Source organism: Nycticebus coucang, chromosome 9, assembly GCF_027406575.1.
Source record: "Nycticebus coucang isolate mNycCou1 chromosome 9, mNycCou1.pri, whole genome shotgun sequence".
Lineage (NCBI taxonomy): Eukaryota > Metazoa > Chordata > Mammalia > Primates > Lorisidae > Nycticebus > Nycticebus coucang.
In genome coordinates, this window is record NC_069788.1 from 32,483,053 (window position 1) to 32,502,075 (window position 19,023).

Genomic DNA, 19,023 nt, shown 5'->3' on the forward strand with positions numbered 1-19,023 from the left:
TTCCCCTTCCCTTTGCTAGACTGTATGTGTGCTTTGTCCTTTCTGTACGTTGGCCCACTATATTTTTGAAGGGTTTTAAAGTGTGTGTGTGTCTAACAACAATATAAATAAGTTAGGGACAAGTGAAATGGAAGAATTTATGTATAAAACATTTAAGGGCACAAAAATGGCATCTAAGGAGGGGTTTTAATTATTTTTTCTATATACTTTTTGAAGTACATAATACAGATTTTCCCTCTCCCGCAGCTGGAAGCTGACAAACTGGCTCTCCCTATGAGCCCCAGCCCGCTCAGCCCCATCCCCAGCCCCAACACGAAACTGGAGAATTCCACCCTCCTGACAGTGGAGCCGTCCCCCCTGGATAAGAACAAGGGCTTCTTCGTGGACGAGTCGGAGCCCCTTCTCCGCTGCGACTCCACGTCCAGTGGCTCATCCGCACTGAGCAGGAACGGCTCCTTCATTACCAAAGGTAGAGTGAGGGCAGGGTGGGCTTGAGCCCCTTGGAAGGGCCCCTGGGGTTTCTCCCTCGCTGGCCCTGAACCCCAATTTGTAGCTGAGTTATCTGAATGACCTCCCTGGAACACCTGTCCTGAACTCCAACATGAGCTGGTTTGAGAGAAGCCTCGCCTTTGGCCAGGGAGGGTACACCTGAAAAAGCAGCTGAGGACAATGGGTCACCCCTTATCGTCCTGGCGCTATCAGACCTGTGTTTCAGGGAAGGTCTGATAAAATGTAGTCTGGCAGGTTTTTTTGAAAATTATTTACTAGGTTTGCTGAATGCAATGATTTAAACTTACCTTGAGAGTTGGAAGGACAGATTTTAGTGACTTGAATTGATCCTAAAATTCACTTTGTTAAACTAGACTGCAAATAATGTTCTAAACGTTGTGGATTGGTATTTTGGGTAAATAATTAGCCACTTTTAATTTTTAATATCAGGGTAGGAAATTAGTGTATATACAGTATTGATAAACAGATTTTCTTGGCTAGAAATTTCCTAGCTTGGGTAATTCTGGTTATATATGCTGAAGGAATTATATTTTATGTTAATATTATATTTTATATATTTATAAATGTTATATTTATATATTTATAGCTTATATGCTTTACTTATTTATGCTAATATATTTTATACTTATATTTTAGTTTGTATTTTAATTTACATATATTTTAGAGACATGTTTAATAATAATAATAAACGTTTTGATTCCTCCCCCAAATGTAAGCTATGACCCTAGAAGCAATATTAGCTTATTCATGTGCTTTTACTCTCTCAGCAGTTTAGTTTTAAAATACTGCAATGTAATCAGAAGTCAGATAAGCAAACTACACTGGTTTGGAATTTTTGATCATTTGGAAAAAGAGTGGGCCTATGTATTTTTTTCCTTGGTAACACATTACAGATGGGGAAAATACTATTTTTTGTTTGTTTGTTTTGGGGGGGTTCTTTAAGTATTTCACCGTTCTTTTTCTGAATTATAGAAGAATTTAGAAGTCACTTAAGTCTAGACAAATGTCACATTAATGACACATCAATATTCAGGCAGGTCCTTGTCTGATCTCCATCAGGCAAATCTTATTTGCTATCTTAAGTGAATGCAAGTAGAAACTCTTGTGTGTTTAAAATGTGCTGAAGGTTTACTCACTGCCTGTAGTGGGGGTGATGCGTAATAGGCTAGAGCAGTAGATGTCACTGTCTAGGACAGTCCCCTTTCCCCAGAGCAACCTGCCACGTGCCAGTATGGCTGTCTTACACCTGTGTCCTTCCCTTCCCCCTCTTCCTGCAGAAAAGAAAGACACGGTGTTGCGGCAGGTACGCCTGGACCCCTGTGACTTACAGCCTATCTTCGATGACATGCTCCACATTCTGAATCCTGAGGAGCTTCGGGTGATTGAAGAGATTCCCCAGGCCGAGGACAAACTGGACCGGCTATTCGAGATTATTGGAGTCAAGAGCCAGGAAGCCAGCCAGACCCTCCTGGACTCTGTTTATAGCCATCTTCCTGACCTATTGTAGAACATAGGGATACTGCATTCCAGAAATTACTCAATTTAGTGGCAGGATGGTTTTTTTGTTTTGTTTCTGATTTTTGTTTTGGGTGTGTGTGTATGTGTTTGTGTGTGTTTAACAGAGTATATGGCCAGTGTTTGAGTTCTTTCCCCTTTTCATTTCTTTTTTTCTTAACTCTTCTGGGAAGTTAGTTTATACACATTTTCAAGGTATATCTATTGCAAAATACCCACCACTAAAGTTTTTTATGTTCCATTATTTTCTCCATTTTGCCTTTTGTGTGCTTTCAAAATTGTTCTGTGCACTTTAAATTCACTTAACTTACTGTAAATGCAGACTTTTCCTACGCACCGGATTGTGAGGCTCTTAAACGTGTAATGAATGACATCTTGTGAATCTTATCAACTTTTCATGTCTCTTAACATTCACATCCACTTTTTCTAAAAATATTATTACTATTTTTAATTATTGTTTTTCCTTTACAAATTTTCTTAAGGAGTAAGGAAATTTAAGACCCATTGTTATTGTAATGCAATTAGACTTTGAGTTTTCTCTTAATATGTTTTGTGTAATTCATTTCATTGTCATGGCTGAAACTTGACCACATTGTTGCTGATTGTATGGTTTTCACCTGGTCACCGTGCAGAATGCTTGATTTCTTGTGCTCCTCTTATGCTAATATGCTCTGGGCCGAAGAAATGAAGTCCTCAAGCCATCAGGACTTCCTATTTAAGTGGCTTGACAACTGGGCCACCAAAGAACTTGAACTTCATCTTTTTAGGATTGAGCTGTTCTAGAACACATTGCCACACTTTGGAAAGTCAAAATCAAGTGCCAGTGGCACCTTTTCCATGGAGAATTTGCCCAGCTTTGCTTTAAAAGATGTCTTGTTTTTTATACACACATAGTCAATAGGTCCAGTCTGCCCTCAAGCCTTGATCTTGGTGGGTTTCCTTCACAGTTCAATTACTTTAATTAAAAATGGCTGCAACTGTAAGAAGTCTTGTCTATATATTTGCAACTATGCTCCCATTTATAAATGTACCCTCCAAGGCCAAGCAAAAGCAAAAGGACCGATTTTGCTTTTTAGCAAGTTGCCAGATTCTAATGCAAAGGTGGTATGGACTTCCTTTGTGTGGGCAGGGTTAGTGGTGAGGAACTGATATCAAAAAAATGCCTTCAAGTGTACTAATTTATTAATAAATATTAGGTGTTTGTTACTTGAGTAGTTTCAGTGTATTTACTACTTGAATTTCTGGCCTTGACCATGTGCTTGAGTTATATAACTCTTTGATTCGTCGTCTCTCGGAAAAGTAAGTGTATCCTAAAAACCTCAGCCCCTGGCGGCACCTGTGACTCAAAGGAGTAGGGCACTGGGCCCATATGCCAGAGGTGGTGGGTTCAAACCCAGTTCTGGCCAAAAACAAACAAACAAACAAAAAAACCTCAGCCCCTCTATTCTGTAAATCACGCAAATGAACAAAGGTTTGTTCCTAGAAAGGTACCTGGAGGTTCATAAGGAAAGTGTCAAATGAAAATTACAAAAGCATCTCCTAGTCTTTTAGGTTAAACCTGGGGCTCCTATTTTTGACATTGTCCTTATTTTAAGAAATGAGGATTTGAAGGTAGAGAGGTACAGATCACTGCACACCCTGGAGTACCTTCTCAACTCATTTCTATCTAGTAAATTTACCACTCATCGGAAGGGCTTTACAGGTTCACAGACTTCAATATGAAACCTCATTGCCCTTGAGTAACTTAAGAGGACTTTCTGGGCAGAGAGGGTGAGGTTATATTAAGGGGATGTGTTATGTTATGTCATATATCATTCGTTGCATTGTCCCCTTGGGGAACCCTGGCTCTACAGAATTCCAATGATCAGAACCTCAGCAATTTTTAAGTTCCTCATTCAGTGAGAAACTGGAAGTAGTTGGCCTGTCTGAACATTTGGATGCCCATGTCAGCAACATAAAGGGCTTCTGGTTTCAGCCACTTCTATGTGGTTGCTTTCTAGAGAAGTATCCTGGTATTCAATTTCACTGATTTTCACCCTAGGTTTCTCCTCCCTTTGTCAATAAAACAACAGGAACTCCATCATGAAATAAAATGAACTAGAATGGGTTAGACATGGCAGTAGCAGAAGAGACCGATTTTGCTTTTCAGAGGATTTTAAGAGTGTCACTAATTTTATGTAGAGGTGAAAAACATAATGAATGAATGGATGAATTAGCGTTACGGTTAAGTTTACAGATTATCTGTAATTTAGGGATGCTTTTTTTAATAACATGCATTTACACAGCTTTATATTGCACAAAATGCTTGTTATATTATTGAATACTCACAATTCTTCTCTTAAGTTAGATACTATCATTGCACCCATTTTACAGATTAAAAAATAGGTTTATGAAAGCTAAATAACTTAGGATCCTACAGCAAAGTTGTAGAGATTGGATTTGATTCCAGGTCTTCGGACTTATCTGAATCCAAGACTGACCCTTTCATCCTAGGCAGGACCAGCAACCAGAAACCCTTTCTCAGGCTGAAATAGTCTTCAGAGACAAAATAGGGATGAAATTGATTTGTATTATAAGTAAAACCCCACAGGCTGGTTCAGATCGTGAAAGTGCAGGAATGAGGTGGCATCTGTTGGTGACCCTGGGAAAGGAGTTGTGGTTAAATGGAAGCTTGAAGCAGAACTAACACAATACATCACCTTTCTAATAAAGAATGCAAACTCCACCTGCATCATAAAAAGATACAAAGTTCTGATGGCGTGTTGCTCATTTTGAGCTTTTTTCTGGTTTCAGCTGTCTTTGAGGAGTATGGCTGAAGTAGGAGGCTTCCATTGTGGGAGTGGGGAGGTGTGAGGAAAACCAGAAAGGTAAAAACCAGAGTCAAGAGCCACTGCTGGGAGAGCTAAGCCCCATAATGAAAGTCATACAGGCAAGAGAAAGGACTAGCTTTAGTTATCTGAAGGACTAGGGAAGAGACGATTCCTTTTCCCTTAGAGAGTAATAACTTTCCTCTAGACCACCTTAGGCTAAATGCACTTAGATTGGGCTGCTTTTCAAAGGAGACCATGATTCCTACTCCGGGAAAAAGTAGACATGCATCAATGGTTCTCAAACTTTCATATAAGTAAGAATCACCCGACAGACGCCCAGAAAGTCTGATTCAGGAGATTTGTGGTAAAGTTTAAAATGAGCTTTCTACAAGACCATTTGGGCCACACTAGGAAAACTGCTTTAGATCCTCGCCACTGTGGACCAGCAGTATCCACAAAACCTGACAGCCTGGTGTTAGAAATGCACAATTTGCTGCCTCCCTAACCTTTATTGTGCAAATGAAACACCCAGAGAACTTGTGAAAGGGCGGATTCCCTTTCAGTTGTTCAGGGGGCCCAGGCTTAGAGGCTGCACTTCTAACAAGCTCCTGAGTGCTGTGGGCACTTCTGGTCTTCAGATCACACTGGGTAGCCTGAGATTATGCCTGCCTTTCATGCAAAGGCTACCACTAATATGGGAGAAACCAAGTCTACATGAGAGGAATTCTGATGATTCAAAGAGACTTTGACAACCAGACAAACATGGTCAACATCTACAGGAGTTGTTCCCAGTTCTGGTTGCATATTTAACGCAAGCAGGGGCAGGAGGTGGGGATTTTGAGAAAGTCATGTCCAGGCCATAAGACCAGACTGACGTGGGGATCTCAGAGAATGGGACTCAGCAGCATTTTGAAAGCTCTCCAGGAGATCCCAATGTGGAGTCACTTATTTAAGAGCTCAGGAGGAGAATGCCTCTCGAGCCTCACCCAAGATCTGATCATCCAGGGAATTAACCTGAGCATCTGTAATTTTTTTTATTTTATTTTATTGAAACAGTCTTGCTCTGTTGCCTGGGTTAGAGTGCCATAGCCTCAGCCTAGCTCACAGCAACCTCAAACTCCTGGGTTCAAGTAATTCTCCCATCACAGCCTCTGAGGAGCTGGGCCTTTAGGTGCCCACCCCAACGCCCTGCTAATTTTTCTATTTTTAATAGAGACAGGGTCTTGCTTTTGCTCAGGCTGGTCTCTCACTCCTGAGCTCAAGCAATCCTCCGGCTTTGGCCTCCCAGAGTGGTAGGATTACAGGTGTGAGCCGTTGCACCTGGCTTGGCATCTATAGTTTAAAAGTGATTTTGCTATAGCCAGTCCTACTCAGCCCTGCAGACTTGCTTTAGGACCTATAACCCTCCCATAAGACTTTATGTGACTATGCTAAGAATAGAAAAACAGAGCATGGATGGGGTGATACTCAGAGCTTAATTGCAGTGATGAAGCTACCTGCAGATACAGTAATCAATTCTTCATGAATTTGAGCATAATATATAGGTATGTTTAGTTAAGAAAATTCAAACACTTAATGTTACTTATTGCCATGCCCCAGCCATTTGAGAGCACCAAGCTCACTGTACAATACTGTGGATGCTGCAGGTACCTGTGCTGAACTTGAGAAGAAATGGGATTCTTGTTTAGCAAACCGTGGCTCTTACCTTTGGAAAGAAATCTGGACATCATCTAGGGAGCCTGGCGGTTTTCTGGTGGAGAGCTAGGCCCACACCTGCCAGTCAGTGGCAGAGCTTGGTTGCCTTAATCCCTGTGGGCACTCTTTCATGATTCCAAGCTATTTTTCATTTTTTTCTTGAAAGTAAGTAGAACATGAAATCTATTCATTTGAGCAAGTATTGAGCTTTAAAAATATTTTTATCCTAGTTGACTTTTAGTAACTGTGTATGTAAAACACACTTAAATGCTGGAATCTTAGATTCCAACATAGATACTTGAGAATATCTTGCAGGGAGATATAAGAAACACATCAGTGGTGCCTCTGGGAAGGGGGATGGGCTGGCCAATATTTAGGAGAAGGAGAAAAGGAGGGCATGACCTTGGCGTGCACGATTTGCTCTTTTGAGCTTCGTGAGCTTTCACCATTTATATGTATTATTGAATTCAAAAAATTATAAAGAAAAGGTTTTTAGAATATTTTTTGGCATACAGGAAATGTGCATTCAGGAAGCCCAAGGTAAGGAGTTATATGAACCAGACTTAAAATGCTAGCGATAACTTTGTGAGGAGCATTTGAGTAAAATCTGCAAAGGGAATCAGCCTCTTGGCCTGTCTCCAACCTTCCCCTATCTCTCCCAAACCTCTTCATGAGAATTCTTGATCCTCTCCTTGGGCCTGGCTCCCCCAAACTCAAAAGCAATGAAAAGTTCAAATGGAGATAATTCAAACTTAGAAATTTAGAGAGGTGGAGAACAGCAGCTATTTTCTGGCCAAGACATCTTTTCATTTGTTGGCACAGAAATCTCTCATAATTCATGACTGCATGCATGAAGAAAAACATAGTAGATTTCTTATGGGTCTTTCATAAGTTCTTCACGTCCCCAAATGCACTGGCATCGGCTCATTATCACTCACCTGCTGCTCTGTCCACAGCAGCATGCCAAAGGGGAAATCCCATGGGGAAGGAAGAAGGCGCAGAAACACAGCTCATTTTCAAAAGTCCCGTGACAATTATTTCTCCTTGTTCCTCAGTCCAGATGCTTAAAACAACCAATTTCATGTATGTTTTGTTTGGTTTGGTTGTTGTTTAAATGCACCCTCCTACAGAAACATGCATTTCATCATTGTATTCATCCATCCAGGAAACGTCTGGGCAAATACCAGGCACCGTGTCAGGAACCAAAATACAATGAAGAATTTGATAGGTGAGAGAGACTGCCAGTGGGAATTTGTTCACTGCTCTACGTATCCTCAGCCTCTGGAGCCGACACTGGACAAGGAGGTGCTCAGTCACTATGAGCTGAGGACATGGATGACACCAGCTATGGCTTCAAGGAGTTCACAGCTTAGTGAGAGAAACAGACACATGGTGGTGATAATCAAATACATGGAAATGCAGTGATAGTAATATAGAGAATATTAGGAGAATCAGAAACCAAATATGCATCAAGGAAAAATACTGCCCGATCCCTTAGTGTAAACCTACTTTATATCAATTTCAGAGAGAACTGTGTCAAAAGCATTTCAAAGTTTTGGGGATGAAGATGAGAAGGAGAAGAAAATCAAAAGGGAAACGCAGGTGTATTGTACACATTATAAGCAAGGAGTTTAAATTGTTTCCAGGGGTGTCCAACCATTTTTTCCTTTTTTTTTTCTGCTGCACATTGGAAGAAAAAGAACTGCTTGGTTTCATGCATTAAATACACAAACGCTAAGGAAAGCTGATTAGGGAGGCAAAAAAAAAAAAAAAGGTCCGTGCTTACTTTTCATATTCCATGACACCACAGATAAGCAAAAAAAGTCCTCACAAAATCAGCTTGTGGCCAGCCGGCTGCAGGTCGTACGTCCCTGGATTGGTTGTTCCACCACTTCCTGGGCTTACTGTTAACCATCATTGTGTGTGTGCCCTGAGGCCCAGTCTCGCTACTGCGACTGCTTTGCACATATCACATACTCTGAGCACACACTGTACATGTCCCCTCACTGAACTCCTCCTCCCATACAGTATTCAAAGCCCTTGACTTTATTCACTCTCCAAATTTAACTTGCCTCGTATGATGTAGTAACTGTTATTAATTCCATTCCACTCCTGAGGAAACTGGGGCAACGACAGACTGTGACTTCCCCAAAGTCACACAGCTAGTAAAGTGTGCAGCCAGGAAGGCTGATCGTAGAGCCAAGGCATGGTGGTGAATGCTGGAGAGAAAATGGCAAGTAAAGTGGGTCAGATGCCTGCCCTCTTAGAACCTCTCACTAGTCTCGGTCAAAATTGAATTTGGGTGCACTTTTTCCTTGTTAAAATTGCTTGGATTTTGAAATAATAAGATACACAAGTTTCAATATTATTACAGAGAGCTCCTATTTATCCGTCACCTAGATTTTCCCAAGGATAACTTCTTGCATAGCTACAGACATTATGAAAGCCAGGAAACTAACGTTGACACAGTGCATGTGTTATAACTAAAACCGTGGACCTTAATCGGTGCTAGTTTTTCCGTGAACATTTTTGTTATATATGATAGTACATATGAAATTTTAATACACATATATTACTTTATGTAACCCCCACTATGTTCAGAATAAAGAACCGTTTTTTCACCACAAACTTTCTCCTGCTAACCCATATTGTCATACCCCCCCCTTTCCACCCTAAACCTTGACAACTAGTCTCCATCACTATAGTCTTGTCATTTAGAGAATGTTACATAAATGGAACGGACAGTTTGTAAGCTTCTGAGATTGGGTTTTTTCCCCCACTCAGCGTAATTCCCTCAAGATCTAACTATATTGTTTCACGTATCAATTGTCTGTATTTTTACACTGCTGAGTAGTAGTCCATGTTATAGATGTACCATAGTTTGCTTACCCATTCAGCCATGGACTGATAATTCAGACTGTTTTCAGGTTTGGGCTACTATATACAGAGCTCTTATGACCGTGAACAGGCTTCTGTGCAGTCATAAGTTTTCCTTTCTTTAGGGTAAATATCCAGGAGTATGGCTGCTGGAAAGTGTTATGGCAAGTGTATGCTTAACAGTATAGTAGACTGTTAGCGATACTATTGTATATAGGCAGTCACTGAGGAACATCTGACTTATATACAACTCACGCTGATGACCAGAGGCTATTAGAGCAAATCCCTGAGTTACAACCATTGGACAGACATACAACTCACACTTACAAACAGAGGTTATTACAGGTAAAAAAAAGTAAATGTACCTGTTCCAGCTTACATATGAATTCCAATTAATAACAAACTTCCAGAATCTATCTTGTACGTAGCCCACAGACAGGCTGTATTCTCTTACTGATCTGTAAGAGACCAGTTGCTTTGCATCCTGGCTAGTCCTCACAATGGTTAGCATTTTTATTATAGTCATTCTTAAAAAATGTGTAGTGGTACAAACTTGAATTTTTAGTCATGGAGATATGCAACTAAGTAAGAACGCAAAATTGAAAAGTGCTACCTATTGCTCACTTCTATTTAATTGCTACAATTTCTTCTTTTTTTAAAAAACAGTATTTTATTGTGCTAAGAATATTTAACATAAGATCTACCTTCTTACTTCTTAATGTTTTTTTTTTTTTTTTTTTTGAGACATAGTCTCACTCTGTTGCCCCAGTTTAAGTGTCGTGGCATCATCATAGCTCACAGCAACCTCAAATTTCTGGGCTCAAACGATCCTCCTGCCTCAGCCTCTTAAGTAGCTGGGAATACAGGGGAATGCCCTGTTGCTCAGCTAATTTTTTCTGTTTTTAGTAGAGATGAGGTCTTGCTTTTGCTCAGACTGGTCTCAAACTCCTGAGGTCAAGCAATCTGCCCACCCCAGCCTAGCAGAGTGCTAGGAATACAGGCACAAGCCACCAGACCCTTCTTAAAATTTTTTTTTTTTTTTTTTTGAGACAGAGTCTCACTTGGTCACCCTTGGTAGAATGCCATGGCGTCTTAGCTCACGACAACCTCAAACTCTTGGGTTCAAGTGATTCTCTTGCCTCAGTCTCCCAAGTAGCTGGAACTATAGGTGCCACCACAATGCCCGGCTATTTTGGGGGGGGGTCTTGCTCTTGCTCAGGCTGGTCTTGAAGCTGAGACCTCGGGCAATCCACCTGCCTTGGCTTCCCAAGTGCTAGGATTACAGGTGTGAGCCACTACACTCGGCCTCCTTCTTACATTTTTAAGTGTACAGTACTGTTGACTATAGGTGTAATGTTGTACAGTAGGTCTCTAGAACTTACTCATCTTGCTTACCTGAAATTATGTACCTGTTGATTATTAATTCCCCATTTCCCCTCCCCTCAGCCATTGCAACCACTCTTCCACTCTTTGTCTCTATAAATAGATTATTTTCGAGACCTCATGTGGGTGGAATCATGCTGTATTTGTCTTTCCATGACTGGTTCATTTCACTGAGCATAACATCCTCCAGGTTCATACACGCTGCCACATGTCATGGAATTGTCTTCTTTTTAAAAGCTGAATAACGGTGCTCTCCTTGGCACCATATATACCAAAAGTGGAATGGTACAGAGATCAGCATGGCCCCTGTACAAGGATGACATGCAAATTCTTGGAGCAGTCTGTGTTTTTACTCAATACCAAGTTGAAACTCATCGTTCACCACTTAAGTGCACATATGGAAGTAAATCTCAATGTTAATCAAGCTGGGAGGAATGGGGGGAGGGGTAAATTCGCACTGAGTGGGTACAGTGCAGGGCGCACTTACAATATAACTTAGACTTAATCTGTACAAAAACAAAGTATGTAAACAAAATGTGTATCCCCCAATATTCTGAACATTTCTAAAAAGCTGAATAATATTTCATTGCCTGAACATACCGCATTTTCTTTATTCATCTTGTGATGCAGATTTAGGTTGTTTCCGTATCTTGGCTGTCGTGAATAATGCTACAGTAAATATGGGAGGGTCACTATCTCTTCAAGGTCCTGATTTCAATTCTTTTGGATAAAGACCCAGACGTGGGATTGCTGGATGGTATAGCAGTTTTACTTTTGAGCCTCTATACTGTTTTCCATAGCAGCTGCATCAATTTGCATTTCTATCAACAGTGTCAAAGGGTTCCAATTTCTCCACACCCTTACCGACACACTTGTCTTTAATTTTTATCATCTTAACAGTCATGATATTTCTTTGTGATTTTAATTTGCATTTTTCTGATGATTACTGGCATTGAGCATGTTTTTTCACAGATGTTGGACCATTTGCATGTCTTCTTTGCAGAAATGTTTCTTCAGGTCTTCAGCCCATTTTTTTTTTTTTTTCTTCAGCCCATTTTTAAATTGGGATTTTACTTGTTTTGCTATTGAGTGTAGGAATTCCTCGTCTATTTTGAAAATTAGGACAATGTGGTAGCTCACATCTGTAACTGAGGCAGGAGGATTGCTTGAGGTCAAGAGTTTGAGAGCAGCCCTGAGCCAGAGCCCGATGCCATTTCTACAAAAAATAGAAAAATTAGTTGGGTGTTGTGCCTGTAGTCTCAGCTACACGGGAGCTGAGGCAGGAGGATCACTTGAGCCCAGGAGTTTGAGGTTGCAGTGAGCTATGATGCCACTGCACTCTACCAAGGGCAACAGAGTAAGACCCTGTCTCAAAAAAGAAAGAGATAGAGAAAGCCCCAGAAAATTAAGTCCTTGCTAAACAAATGGGTTGCAAGTGTTTTCTCCCATTTATTTAGTTGCTTTTTCACTCTGTTGATGGTTTACAGACGTTACAATGATATAATCCTGCTTGTCTCTTTTGCTTTTGTTGTTTGTGCTTTTGGTGTTATATGTGTATCCATGAAATCATTGCCAAGAAGAACATCAAAAGGCTTTTCTAGGAGTTTTGTAGTTTTAGGTCATACATGTAAATAGTATTTAATCTACTTTGAATTGATTGTTATGTACGGGGTAAGATAGGGTCCAGTTTCACTCTCATAATTTTATTTTATTTTATTTTTTTGAGACAGAGCCTCAAGCTGTCATCCTGGGTAGAGTGCTGTGGCATCACAGCTCACAGCAACCTCCAACTCCTGGGCTGGGACTACAGGAGCCTGCCACACACCTGGCTAATTTTTGGTTGCAGCTGTCATTGTTTGGCGGGCAGACCTGGGCTGGATTCAAACCCACCAGCTCAGGTGTATGTGGCTGGTGCCTTAGCTACTTGAGCCACAGGTGCCAAGCCTTATAATTTTATTTTAATATTTAGGGAATGCTTGACTACCCTCCATTTAGGTTCTGTTAGAGGGAAATTTGTTCAGGTAACTCCAGGTTGAAGGCGGAGCAAGATGGCAGCCGAGTAACAGCTTCCTTGCATCTGGGCACCGTGAGTCTGGGGAGATAGGACTCCAGGCATCTCTGGCTGGTGGGATCTGCCTATCATCACCCCTGAGAGGATACAAGGAGTCAGCGAGAGACGTCTGGACCCCAAGAGGGGGACTAAAACAGTGGAAAACCAGCAAGTGGTCGCGTGTGTTCAATCCATCTAAACCCGCCCGCAACTCTAAGTTCAGTAGCAGTGAGACTGCAAACCAGAAAGGCCTTACCTGTGAACTGTTTTGGTGTCTTTGGACTTGGCACTCAGCTGAACTGCCTTGGGGAGAGCCTGAGTGAGAGTGCGGAGAACTTTGGCCTTTGTCTAGGGCCCCAGTCTGAGCTGCTGAGCCAGACGGAGCTAATAGTGTTTGGCTCTGGGTCACAGGCAGCCATTGTGAGTGATCTGCCCCGGCAAGCTCCGCCCTCAGGGTCGCAGAGCTGGAATTGGGTGGGAGCTGGGAACCCAGAGACCAAGTAGCCTCAGGGCGGGGTCTGAGCTGCCTTGCAGCCCTAACCCTCCGGGGCAGAGGGAGACCAGTTTTGGCACACAGGGTAAGTGGATAGCCACTTCAGCAGTGATTCCAGCAACAAGCAATTCCCTGGGAAAGCTTCTGCTCAGCAAGTGAACGAGCGCAAAGTGCCTTTTAAGTGGGCTGAAGAGAGATTTAGGGTGTCTACCTGCTGGGGTTTGAGAAACTAGCAGCCTCCAGTCATATCAGAACTGTGATTAACATCTCATACCCCAGAAGACCACGTGTTGCCCAGACAATATTCAATAACATATACATACTGCTTTGTTTTTGGTTGTGTTTTTTTTTTTTTTTTTGGTTTGGTTGTTTTTTTTGTTTATTTTGATGTTGTTGATTGTTGTTTTGTTTTTTAAGTTCAACCTTTTCCATACAGATCCTTTTTCTTTCTCAATGTTTCTAGTTTAATTATAATTTCCCATTGCTGCCTATTTCAATAATTAGAACTTCATTTCTATTAGTGTTTCTACCACTATCATTTGGTTTTTCCAGCCAATTTTATCCCGTAAAGTTTTCTGTTTGCTTGTTTTGGTTTGATTTACAGCATTTTTGTCTTTCCTCTCTACTTGGTGGAGGTGGGGTACTGCGTCTGATCAGGTTAGCAAAGAGCTGCTGACCTCAAGGGAACCACCCAACTGGGCACCCCCAGAAGGTGGTTTTTTTTTTTAAGGTTGTATCAAAGTACCCTACTGTACACCTATATTGCTCTGTCTCCCTCTTTCTGTGCCTCTCTTCTTTTTGTCAATATTCCTTTTACCCACCCCCTCTCCTTTCTCTATTTTTCTTATCACTCGGTCCTCCTTTCTTTCATCCCTTTTTTGCTCTTCAACCTTTTCACCCTTCTGGTCCTGTAACCCTTAGTCCACAGGCATGAGAACTTAAAGAGCAAGAGGAAGTGGAAGGAAAATTAGGGCAAGGAAACAGATAAAAGAAATCACTCATGAGGAAGAATCAGCAGAAAACTCCAGGCAACATGAAGAACCACTCCAGGTAACTCCAGGTAACTCTAGTGTCAAAGGAACTTAAATCCATGGAGTATTTCCCAAGTGACATTCTGGGGAACTTTTGGTGAGATGGTGAGAATGATACTCAGAAAAAATCTTCTGCAGGTGGATAAATTTGATAAAAGCTACATGCTCTACCCTCCTCCCCATCCCTTGAACATTGTAATGTCATTAATAGCATATTAGTGAGCTCAAAATGCCCTTAAGGAAGTGATCTGTTTAACCTTGTGCAACACGGCATTTCCCAGATTCACATGATCATGAAACATACACATTTTAATTAATAAATACTTTTAAATTAATTTGTTTTTACAAAGGCATATTGTCTCAGAATAGTTATTTTATTTCTTCAGAACAGAGTTTCAGAGACACTGAGTTAAATCACAACACTGTGGCATCCTGGAGAGAGAAGTCGATTTGAGATCAGAAGTCCTTGGTGGCCCATGGTGGCTTATAGTTAAGGCTGGGAAGATCTGAGTACATCTGAGTCAAATATCACAGTGAGGTAATACCGCAGTAAGGTAACATCCCAGTAAGGTAATATCACAGTGGGTAAGGTGGCTTTGACTGTTCCAAGGAAGCAAGAGGCATGAGAAAGACACTATTACCATAAGCAGGTCAAGGTCTGGGTCAGTGACCAGTGTCTGGACATATAAGAAAGAAACTGATAGCAGGAAAAGCAATTAGAAAGGAATAATGTGGTGCTGACAACTGAAGAAAGGCTTTGGTAGAGCCAGGATCTCACCTTCACTTTCTCCTTGGACAGAAACCAAGTCCAGGGTCATGAGTGAGGCTTCAAGGCTAGCAGGGATTGTAGGACTGTGTACCCAGCTGAGCTGTGAAGTAGAAAAGTCTGAAGGTCCACAGAGCCCAGTTGGAGGACAAGTGGGGGCAGGTTCCAAAGGGTGTGTGTCCCAGCAACCTAGGACTTGTAGGTTGCAAGGAACAATTTCCAAGTTTCTACAGTATAAAATCCGGTTGTGGCTCCAAGCAGGAACACTGTGGGAGGTCAGCTGAGGCCCAGAGAACAGGGTATTAGTATCAAAAAGGCAGGTGGTAAGTGTTGGGCAATCTGCCCCTGAAAGACTGGGAATAGGATGTTGAAGCCCTATCAGTGACAGTCTGAGGAGGAAAGATGGGATTCCAGGCCTTAGGTGTGTAAAAACCAGCTCAACTTCTCTAAGACCAGTTGTATCCCCAGAGTTGGGGGCAAAATTGAGCTTGTAGATGAGGAGTGAGTTGGGTGAACAGCAGTCAAGCAAGATGATATAAGTCAGAGCTGAGAAAAATGTGGGCCAAAATGAGGAAAACGGGTGACCCCTCCACACAATGAATGGGTGGAAATGAAATCAATTCTGGATGTGCGTACTGGCATTGTCCTGGAATAAGATTCTTAGTGGACCTGGAATCTAAATCTCATAAAATGTGAAACTAGATCCCAGCATGGGCAAACGCCTCCCTCCACCCTCCAAACTGGTCTTTGAGTTAGCTTTCTGAAGTTTGACTAATATTTAATTTAGAAAAAAATAAGCTATAAATTTAATGGCTCCAGACATCTGTGAGCCCAGGATTAGAGCATTATGTAAATGGAAGGTACATTAAAGGTCATTTAATCACACTTCTCACCCCACAGCTCTCAAGCTCATGCTTCACTGCAATTCAAATTCATGACCCCTGGAACTTAAAAATATCACCCATCAGTCCCTGGAGCTCCGAAGCCAGTCAAGTGTAACAACTCAAGTGCAAAGTTTCAAGCGCCAAGCAATTGCACAATAAGAATGATTATCTACATTACCATGCTTCCCTTTCATAATTGCTTTTGCTTTTGTCTTATTATACCAAGGGAAACAAATAAAAATAATCAGGTCTAGTCTAGCTTCTGTTTTGAAAACATTTTCTGGGAAAAACAAATGTTTGCAAACTAAACAAATGTGCATGCCATAGATAATATTTCTAGGTAACAGGTAGGTTCTAGATCAAGGCAAAACCCATTATAGGAGACAAGAAGACACAATAGTTGTTGGAGAATACGTTCTCATAGAAGACGATGTCAAAGTTGAAAAGTTCTTGGGTGAATCCAAATGCTTGGGGAGTGTATCTTAACCATGTCTCTTACCATATCAGGATTCCACTCTACTCCACCAGCCCTACTCTAACCATCTCCCCAACTCCAATCAATATTGTTATCCCGGCTCTTGACTGTATTTGTACATTTTCAACCCTCATTACCCCCAACTACCCACTCAAATTTATTGGTCCAGCTACATGGTACATTTTCCACTTCTCCAAGTAGCCCCAAATTTCCTCCACAAATCTTTGCCAGGGCAGCTTCCTCAGCCTCAAATGGCCTTCCTTCTCTCCTCAACTGCTTCACCTTGTCTTTCATTGGCCAGTTCTTTTTTTTGAGACAGAGTCTGGCTCTGTTGCCCAGGCTAGAGTGCAGTGGCATCATTATAGCTCGCTGCAGCCTCTAGCTTCTGGGCTCTAATGATGTTCCTGCCTCTGCCTCCCAGAGTGCTAGGATTGCAGGCACCTTGCCTGACCTGACCTGGCTAATTCATTCTTATTTTTCAAGACCCAGCTGTGCCATTACCTCTGGGATACCTTCTTCTACCTCTCAGTCCCCAGGGGCCTGCTAGGTGTTCCCACCTCATTTTTATTGTGTCTACTGTATGTCAGGAGCTGTGCCCAATAAACATGGGATTCAAGAAGGGAAGTTATTAGAAAGTGAGCAGAAGGGTAAAGAAGGCAGGCAGGATGTTAAGAAGGAAGGGAGGGAGCGGCACCTATGGCTCAAGGAGTAGGGCGCCAGCCCCATATACCAGGGTTGGGGTTGGTGGGTTCGAGCCCAGCCCTGGCCAAAAAAAAAAAAAAAAAAAAAGAAGGAAGGGAGGAAGGCAGATGTCATACCGAGTGCTAACACAGCATTACATTCAGTAAGGAAAAAAAGATGGGTCTGCTAACTAGGTGTTTCCAGTTCAATTAGAGTTGATGAGGCAAACCCAAGTGAGCCCATTAAAGCTGACAATTACAGGGCCACATATACAATGACAATAATACAGACTAAATAGTGTGAATATGAAGTAGAGAAGCAATTAAAATGGACTAGAATTAGTCACCCTCTGTCCATCCTGGGAGCCCTGTAATTTGCTCCCTTCTTTCCGAGGCCCCATCCTTTGCTTTAGGAAAAGTAAAATTTATATAAAATGTATGTTTCCCGTCTCCCTTTTCTTTTTCTCTAAAATATTGTCATCATGGAATAGTAGAGTGTCTTAGATTTGCTTCAAAATAATTTGGGTTTGGGCGGGGAATGAATGGAATATAGACTAAACAAGCCTGGCTATGAGATGGTTACTGTTGAATCAGAGTGACAGATACACTAGGGTTTATAAAACTTTTCTACTTCTGGGTGGTGCCTGTGGCTCAAGGAGTAGGGCGCCGGTCCCATATGTCGGAGGTGGCGGGTTCAAACCCAGCCCTGGCCAAAAACCAAAAAAAAAAAAAACTTTTCTACTTCTATATAGAGTTTTAAATTGTACATAATAAAAAAATATAAAATAGGGCGGCGCCTGTGGCTCAGTGAGTAGGGCACCGGCCCCATATGCCGAGGGTGGCGGGTTCAAACCCAGCCCCGGCCAAACTGCAACAAAAAATAGCCGGGCGTTGTGGCGGGCGCCTGTAGTCCCCGCTGCTCGGGAGGCTGAGGCAAGAGAATCGCGTAAGCCCAGGAGCTGGAGGTTGCTGTGAGCTGTGTGACGCCACGGCACTCTACCGAGGGTGGTACAGTGAGACTCTGTCTCTACAAAAAAAAAAAACAAACAAACAAAAAAAAAATATAAAATAAATCATCAGGACCCTGAGTTCTGCTCCAGTAGAGGTCATGAAACGCTAACTGGGTGTCTATACATGCCTTCAGCAAAATGTAATGCACACGAGTGATGTGCCAGATACTTCACAAAGCACAAGATAGTTATCATGATAAACTCAGCTCTCCCTAGGCACTCTGCTTCCTACCCAGCCTTCAGCTTGAACCTGGTTGCCCCAGACCCTGACTCAATTCAGGGATGGTTTATTTTTTGGAAAGCTGGTGAGGGTCGTTAATGACCCTATAACTAAGAAATGGGTATGGCTTTCTCCTCTCATCAGATGCCACTGAGGTCCTCTTACATATTAAATGTCCACCCAATATGAGGGCACTCACCACTGCCAGGCTGTATTGCCTTTCTGGTTTTCAGAGATGAAATACAGGGATAATCAGAGTATATGACCCCTAGGACTATTGGAAGATTAAACGAGCTAGCACACACAATCACTTAGAATGCAGTCTAGCGTGTGGCTAGCACCCTGTACGTTTTACTACCAGGGCCAGTGTTGGCACCAGCGTTAGCATTAGTCCTGGGGTTGGTGTAGACGCTGGGTTGTTACAATGGCATTTAGAGAAGGGAGAGAGCAATGTGGATTAGTGAAGAAGTCATGGAAGAAGTAGCCATACCTCGATGGGGAGGCAGCGTATTTTCAGACACAGGGGGAGGATATAGAGGGGGGAAGGCGGCAGAGTTAGGGATGGGCACAGAGAATGCAGGGGAGGGTGAGGAGGCGGTTCTGATGAAGCACCGTGTGAGGGGG

The 19,023-nt window shown here is 42.1% G+C and overlaps 1 protein-coding gene and 1 non-coding gene across 2 annotated transcripts in view; both read left to right on the plus strand.

Moving 5' to 3' along the window:
* The window catches only part of TNFRSF21 (TNF receptor superfamily member 21), an 81,603-nt gene extending 78,595 nt beyond the window's left edge, over nucleotides 1–3,008 (plus strand). The window contains exons 5-6 of the mRNA XM_053602211.1: nucleotides 247–469; nucleotides 1,788–3,008. Of these exons, the coding sequence (XP_053458186.1) occupies nucleotides 247–469; nucleotides 1,788–2,017 (453 nt within the window). The 3' untranslated portion in view covers nucleotides 2,018–3,008. The remainder of the gene's footprint in view (nucleotides 1–246; nucleotides 470–1,787) is intronic.
* Nucleotides 3,009–11,037: 8,029 nt separating this feature from the next.
* LOC128595103 (U6 spliceosomal RNA) lies at nucleotides 11,038–11,141 on the plus strand. Its single transcript, XR_008382785.1, has one exon. It is a non-coding gene; the product is annotated as a U6 spliceosomal RNA (small nuclear RNA).
* Nucleotides 11,142–19,023: the final 7,882 nt, after the last annotated feature.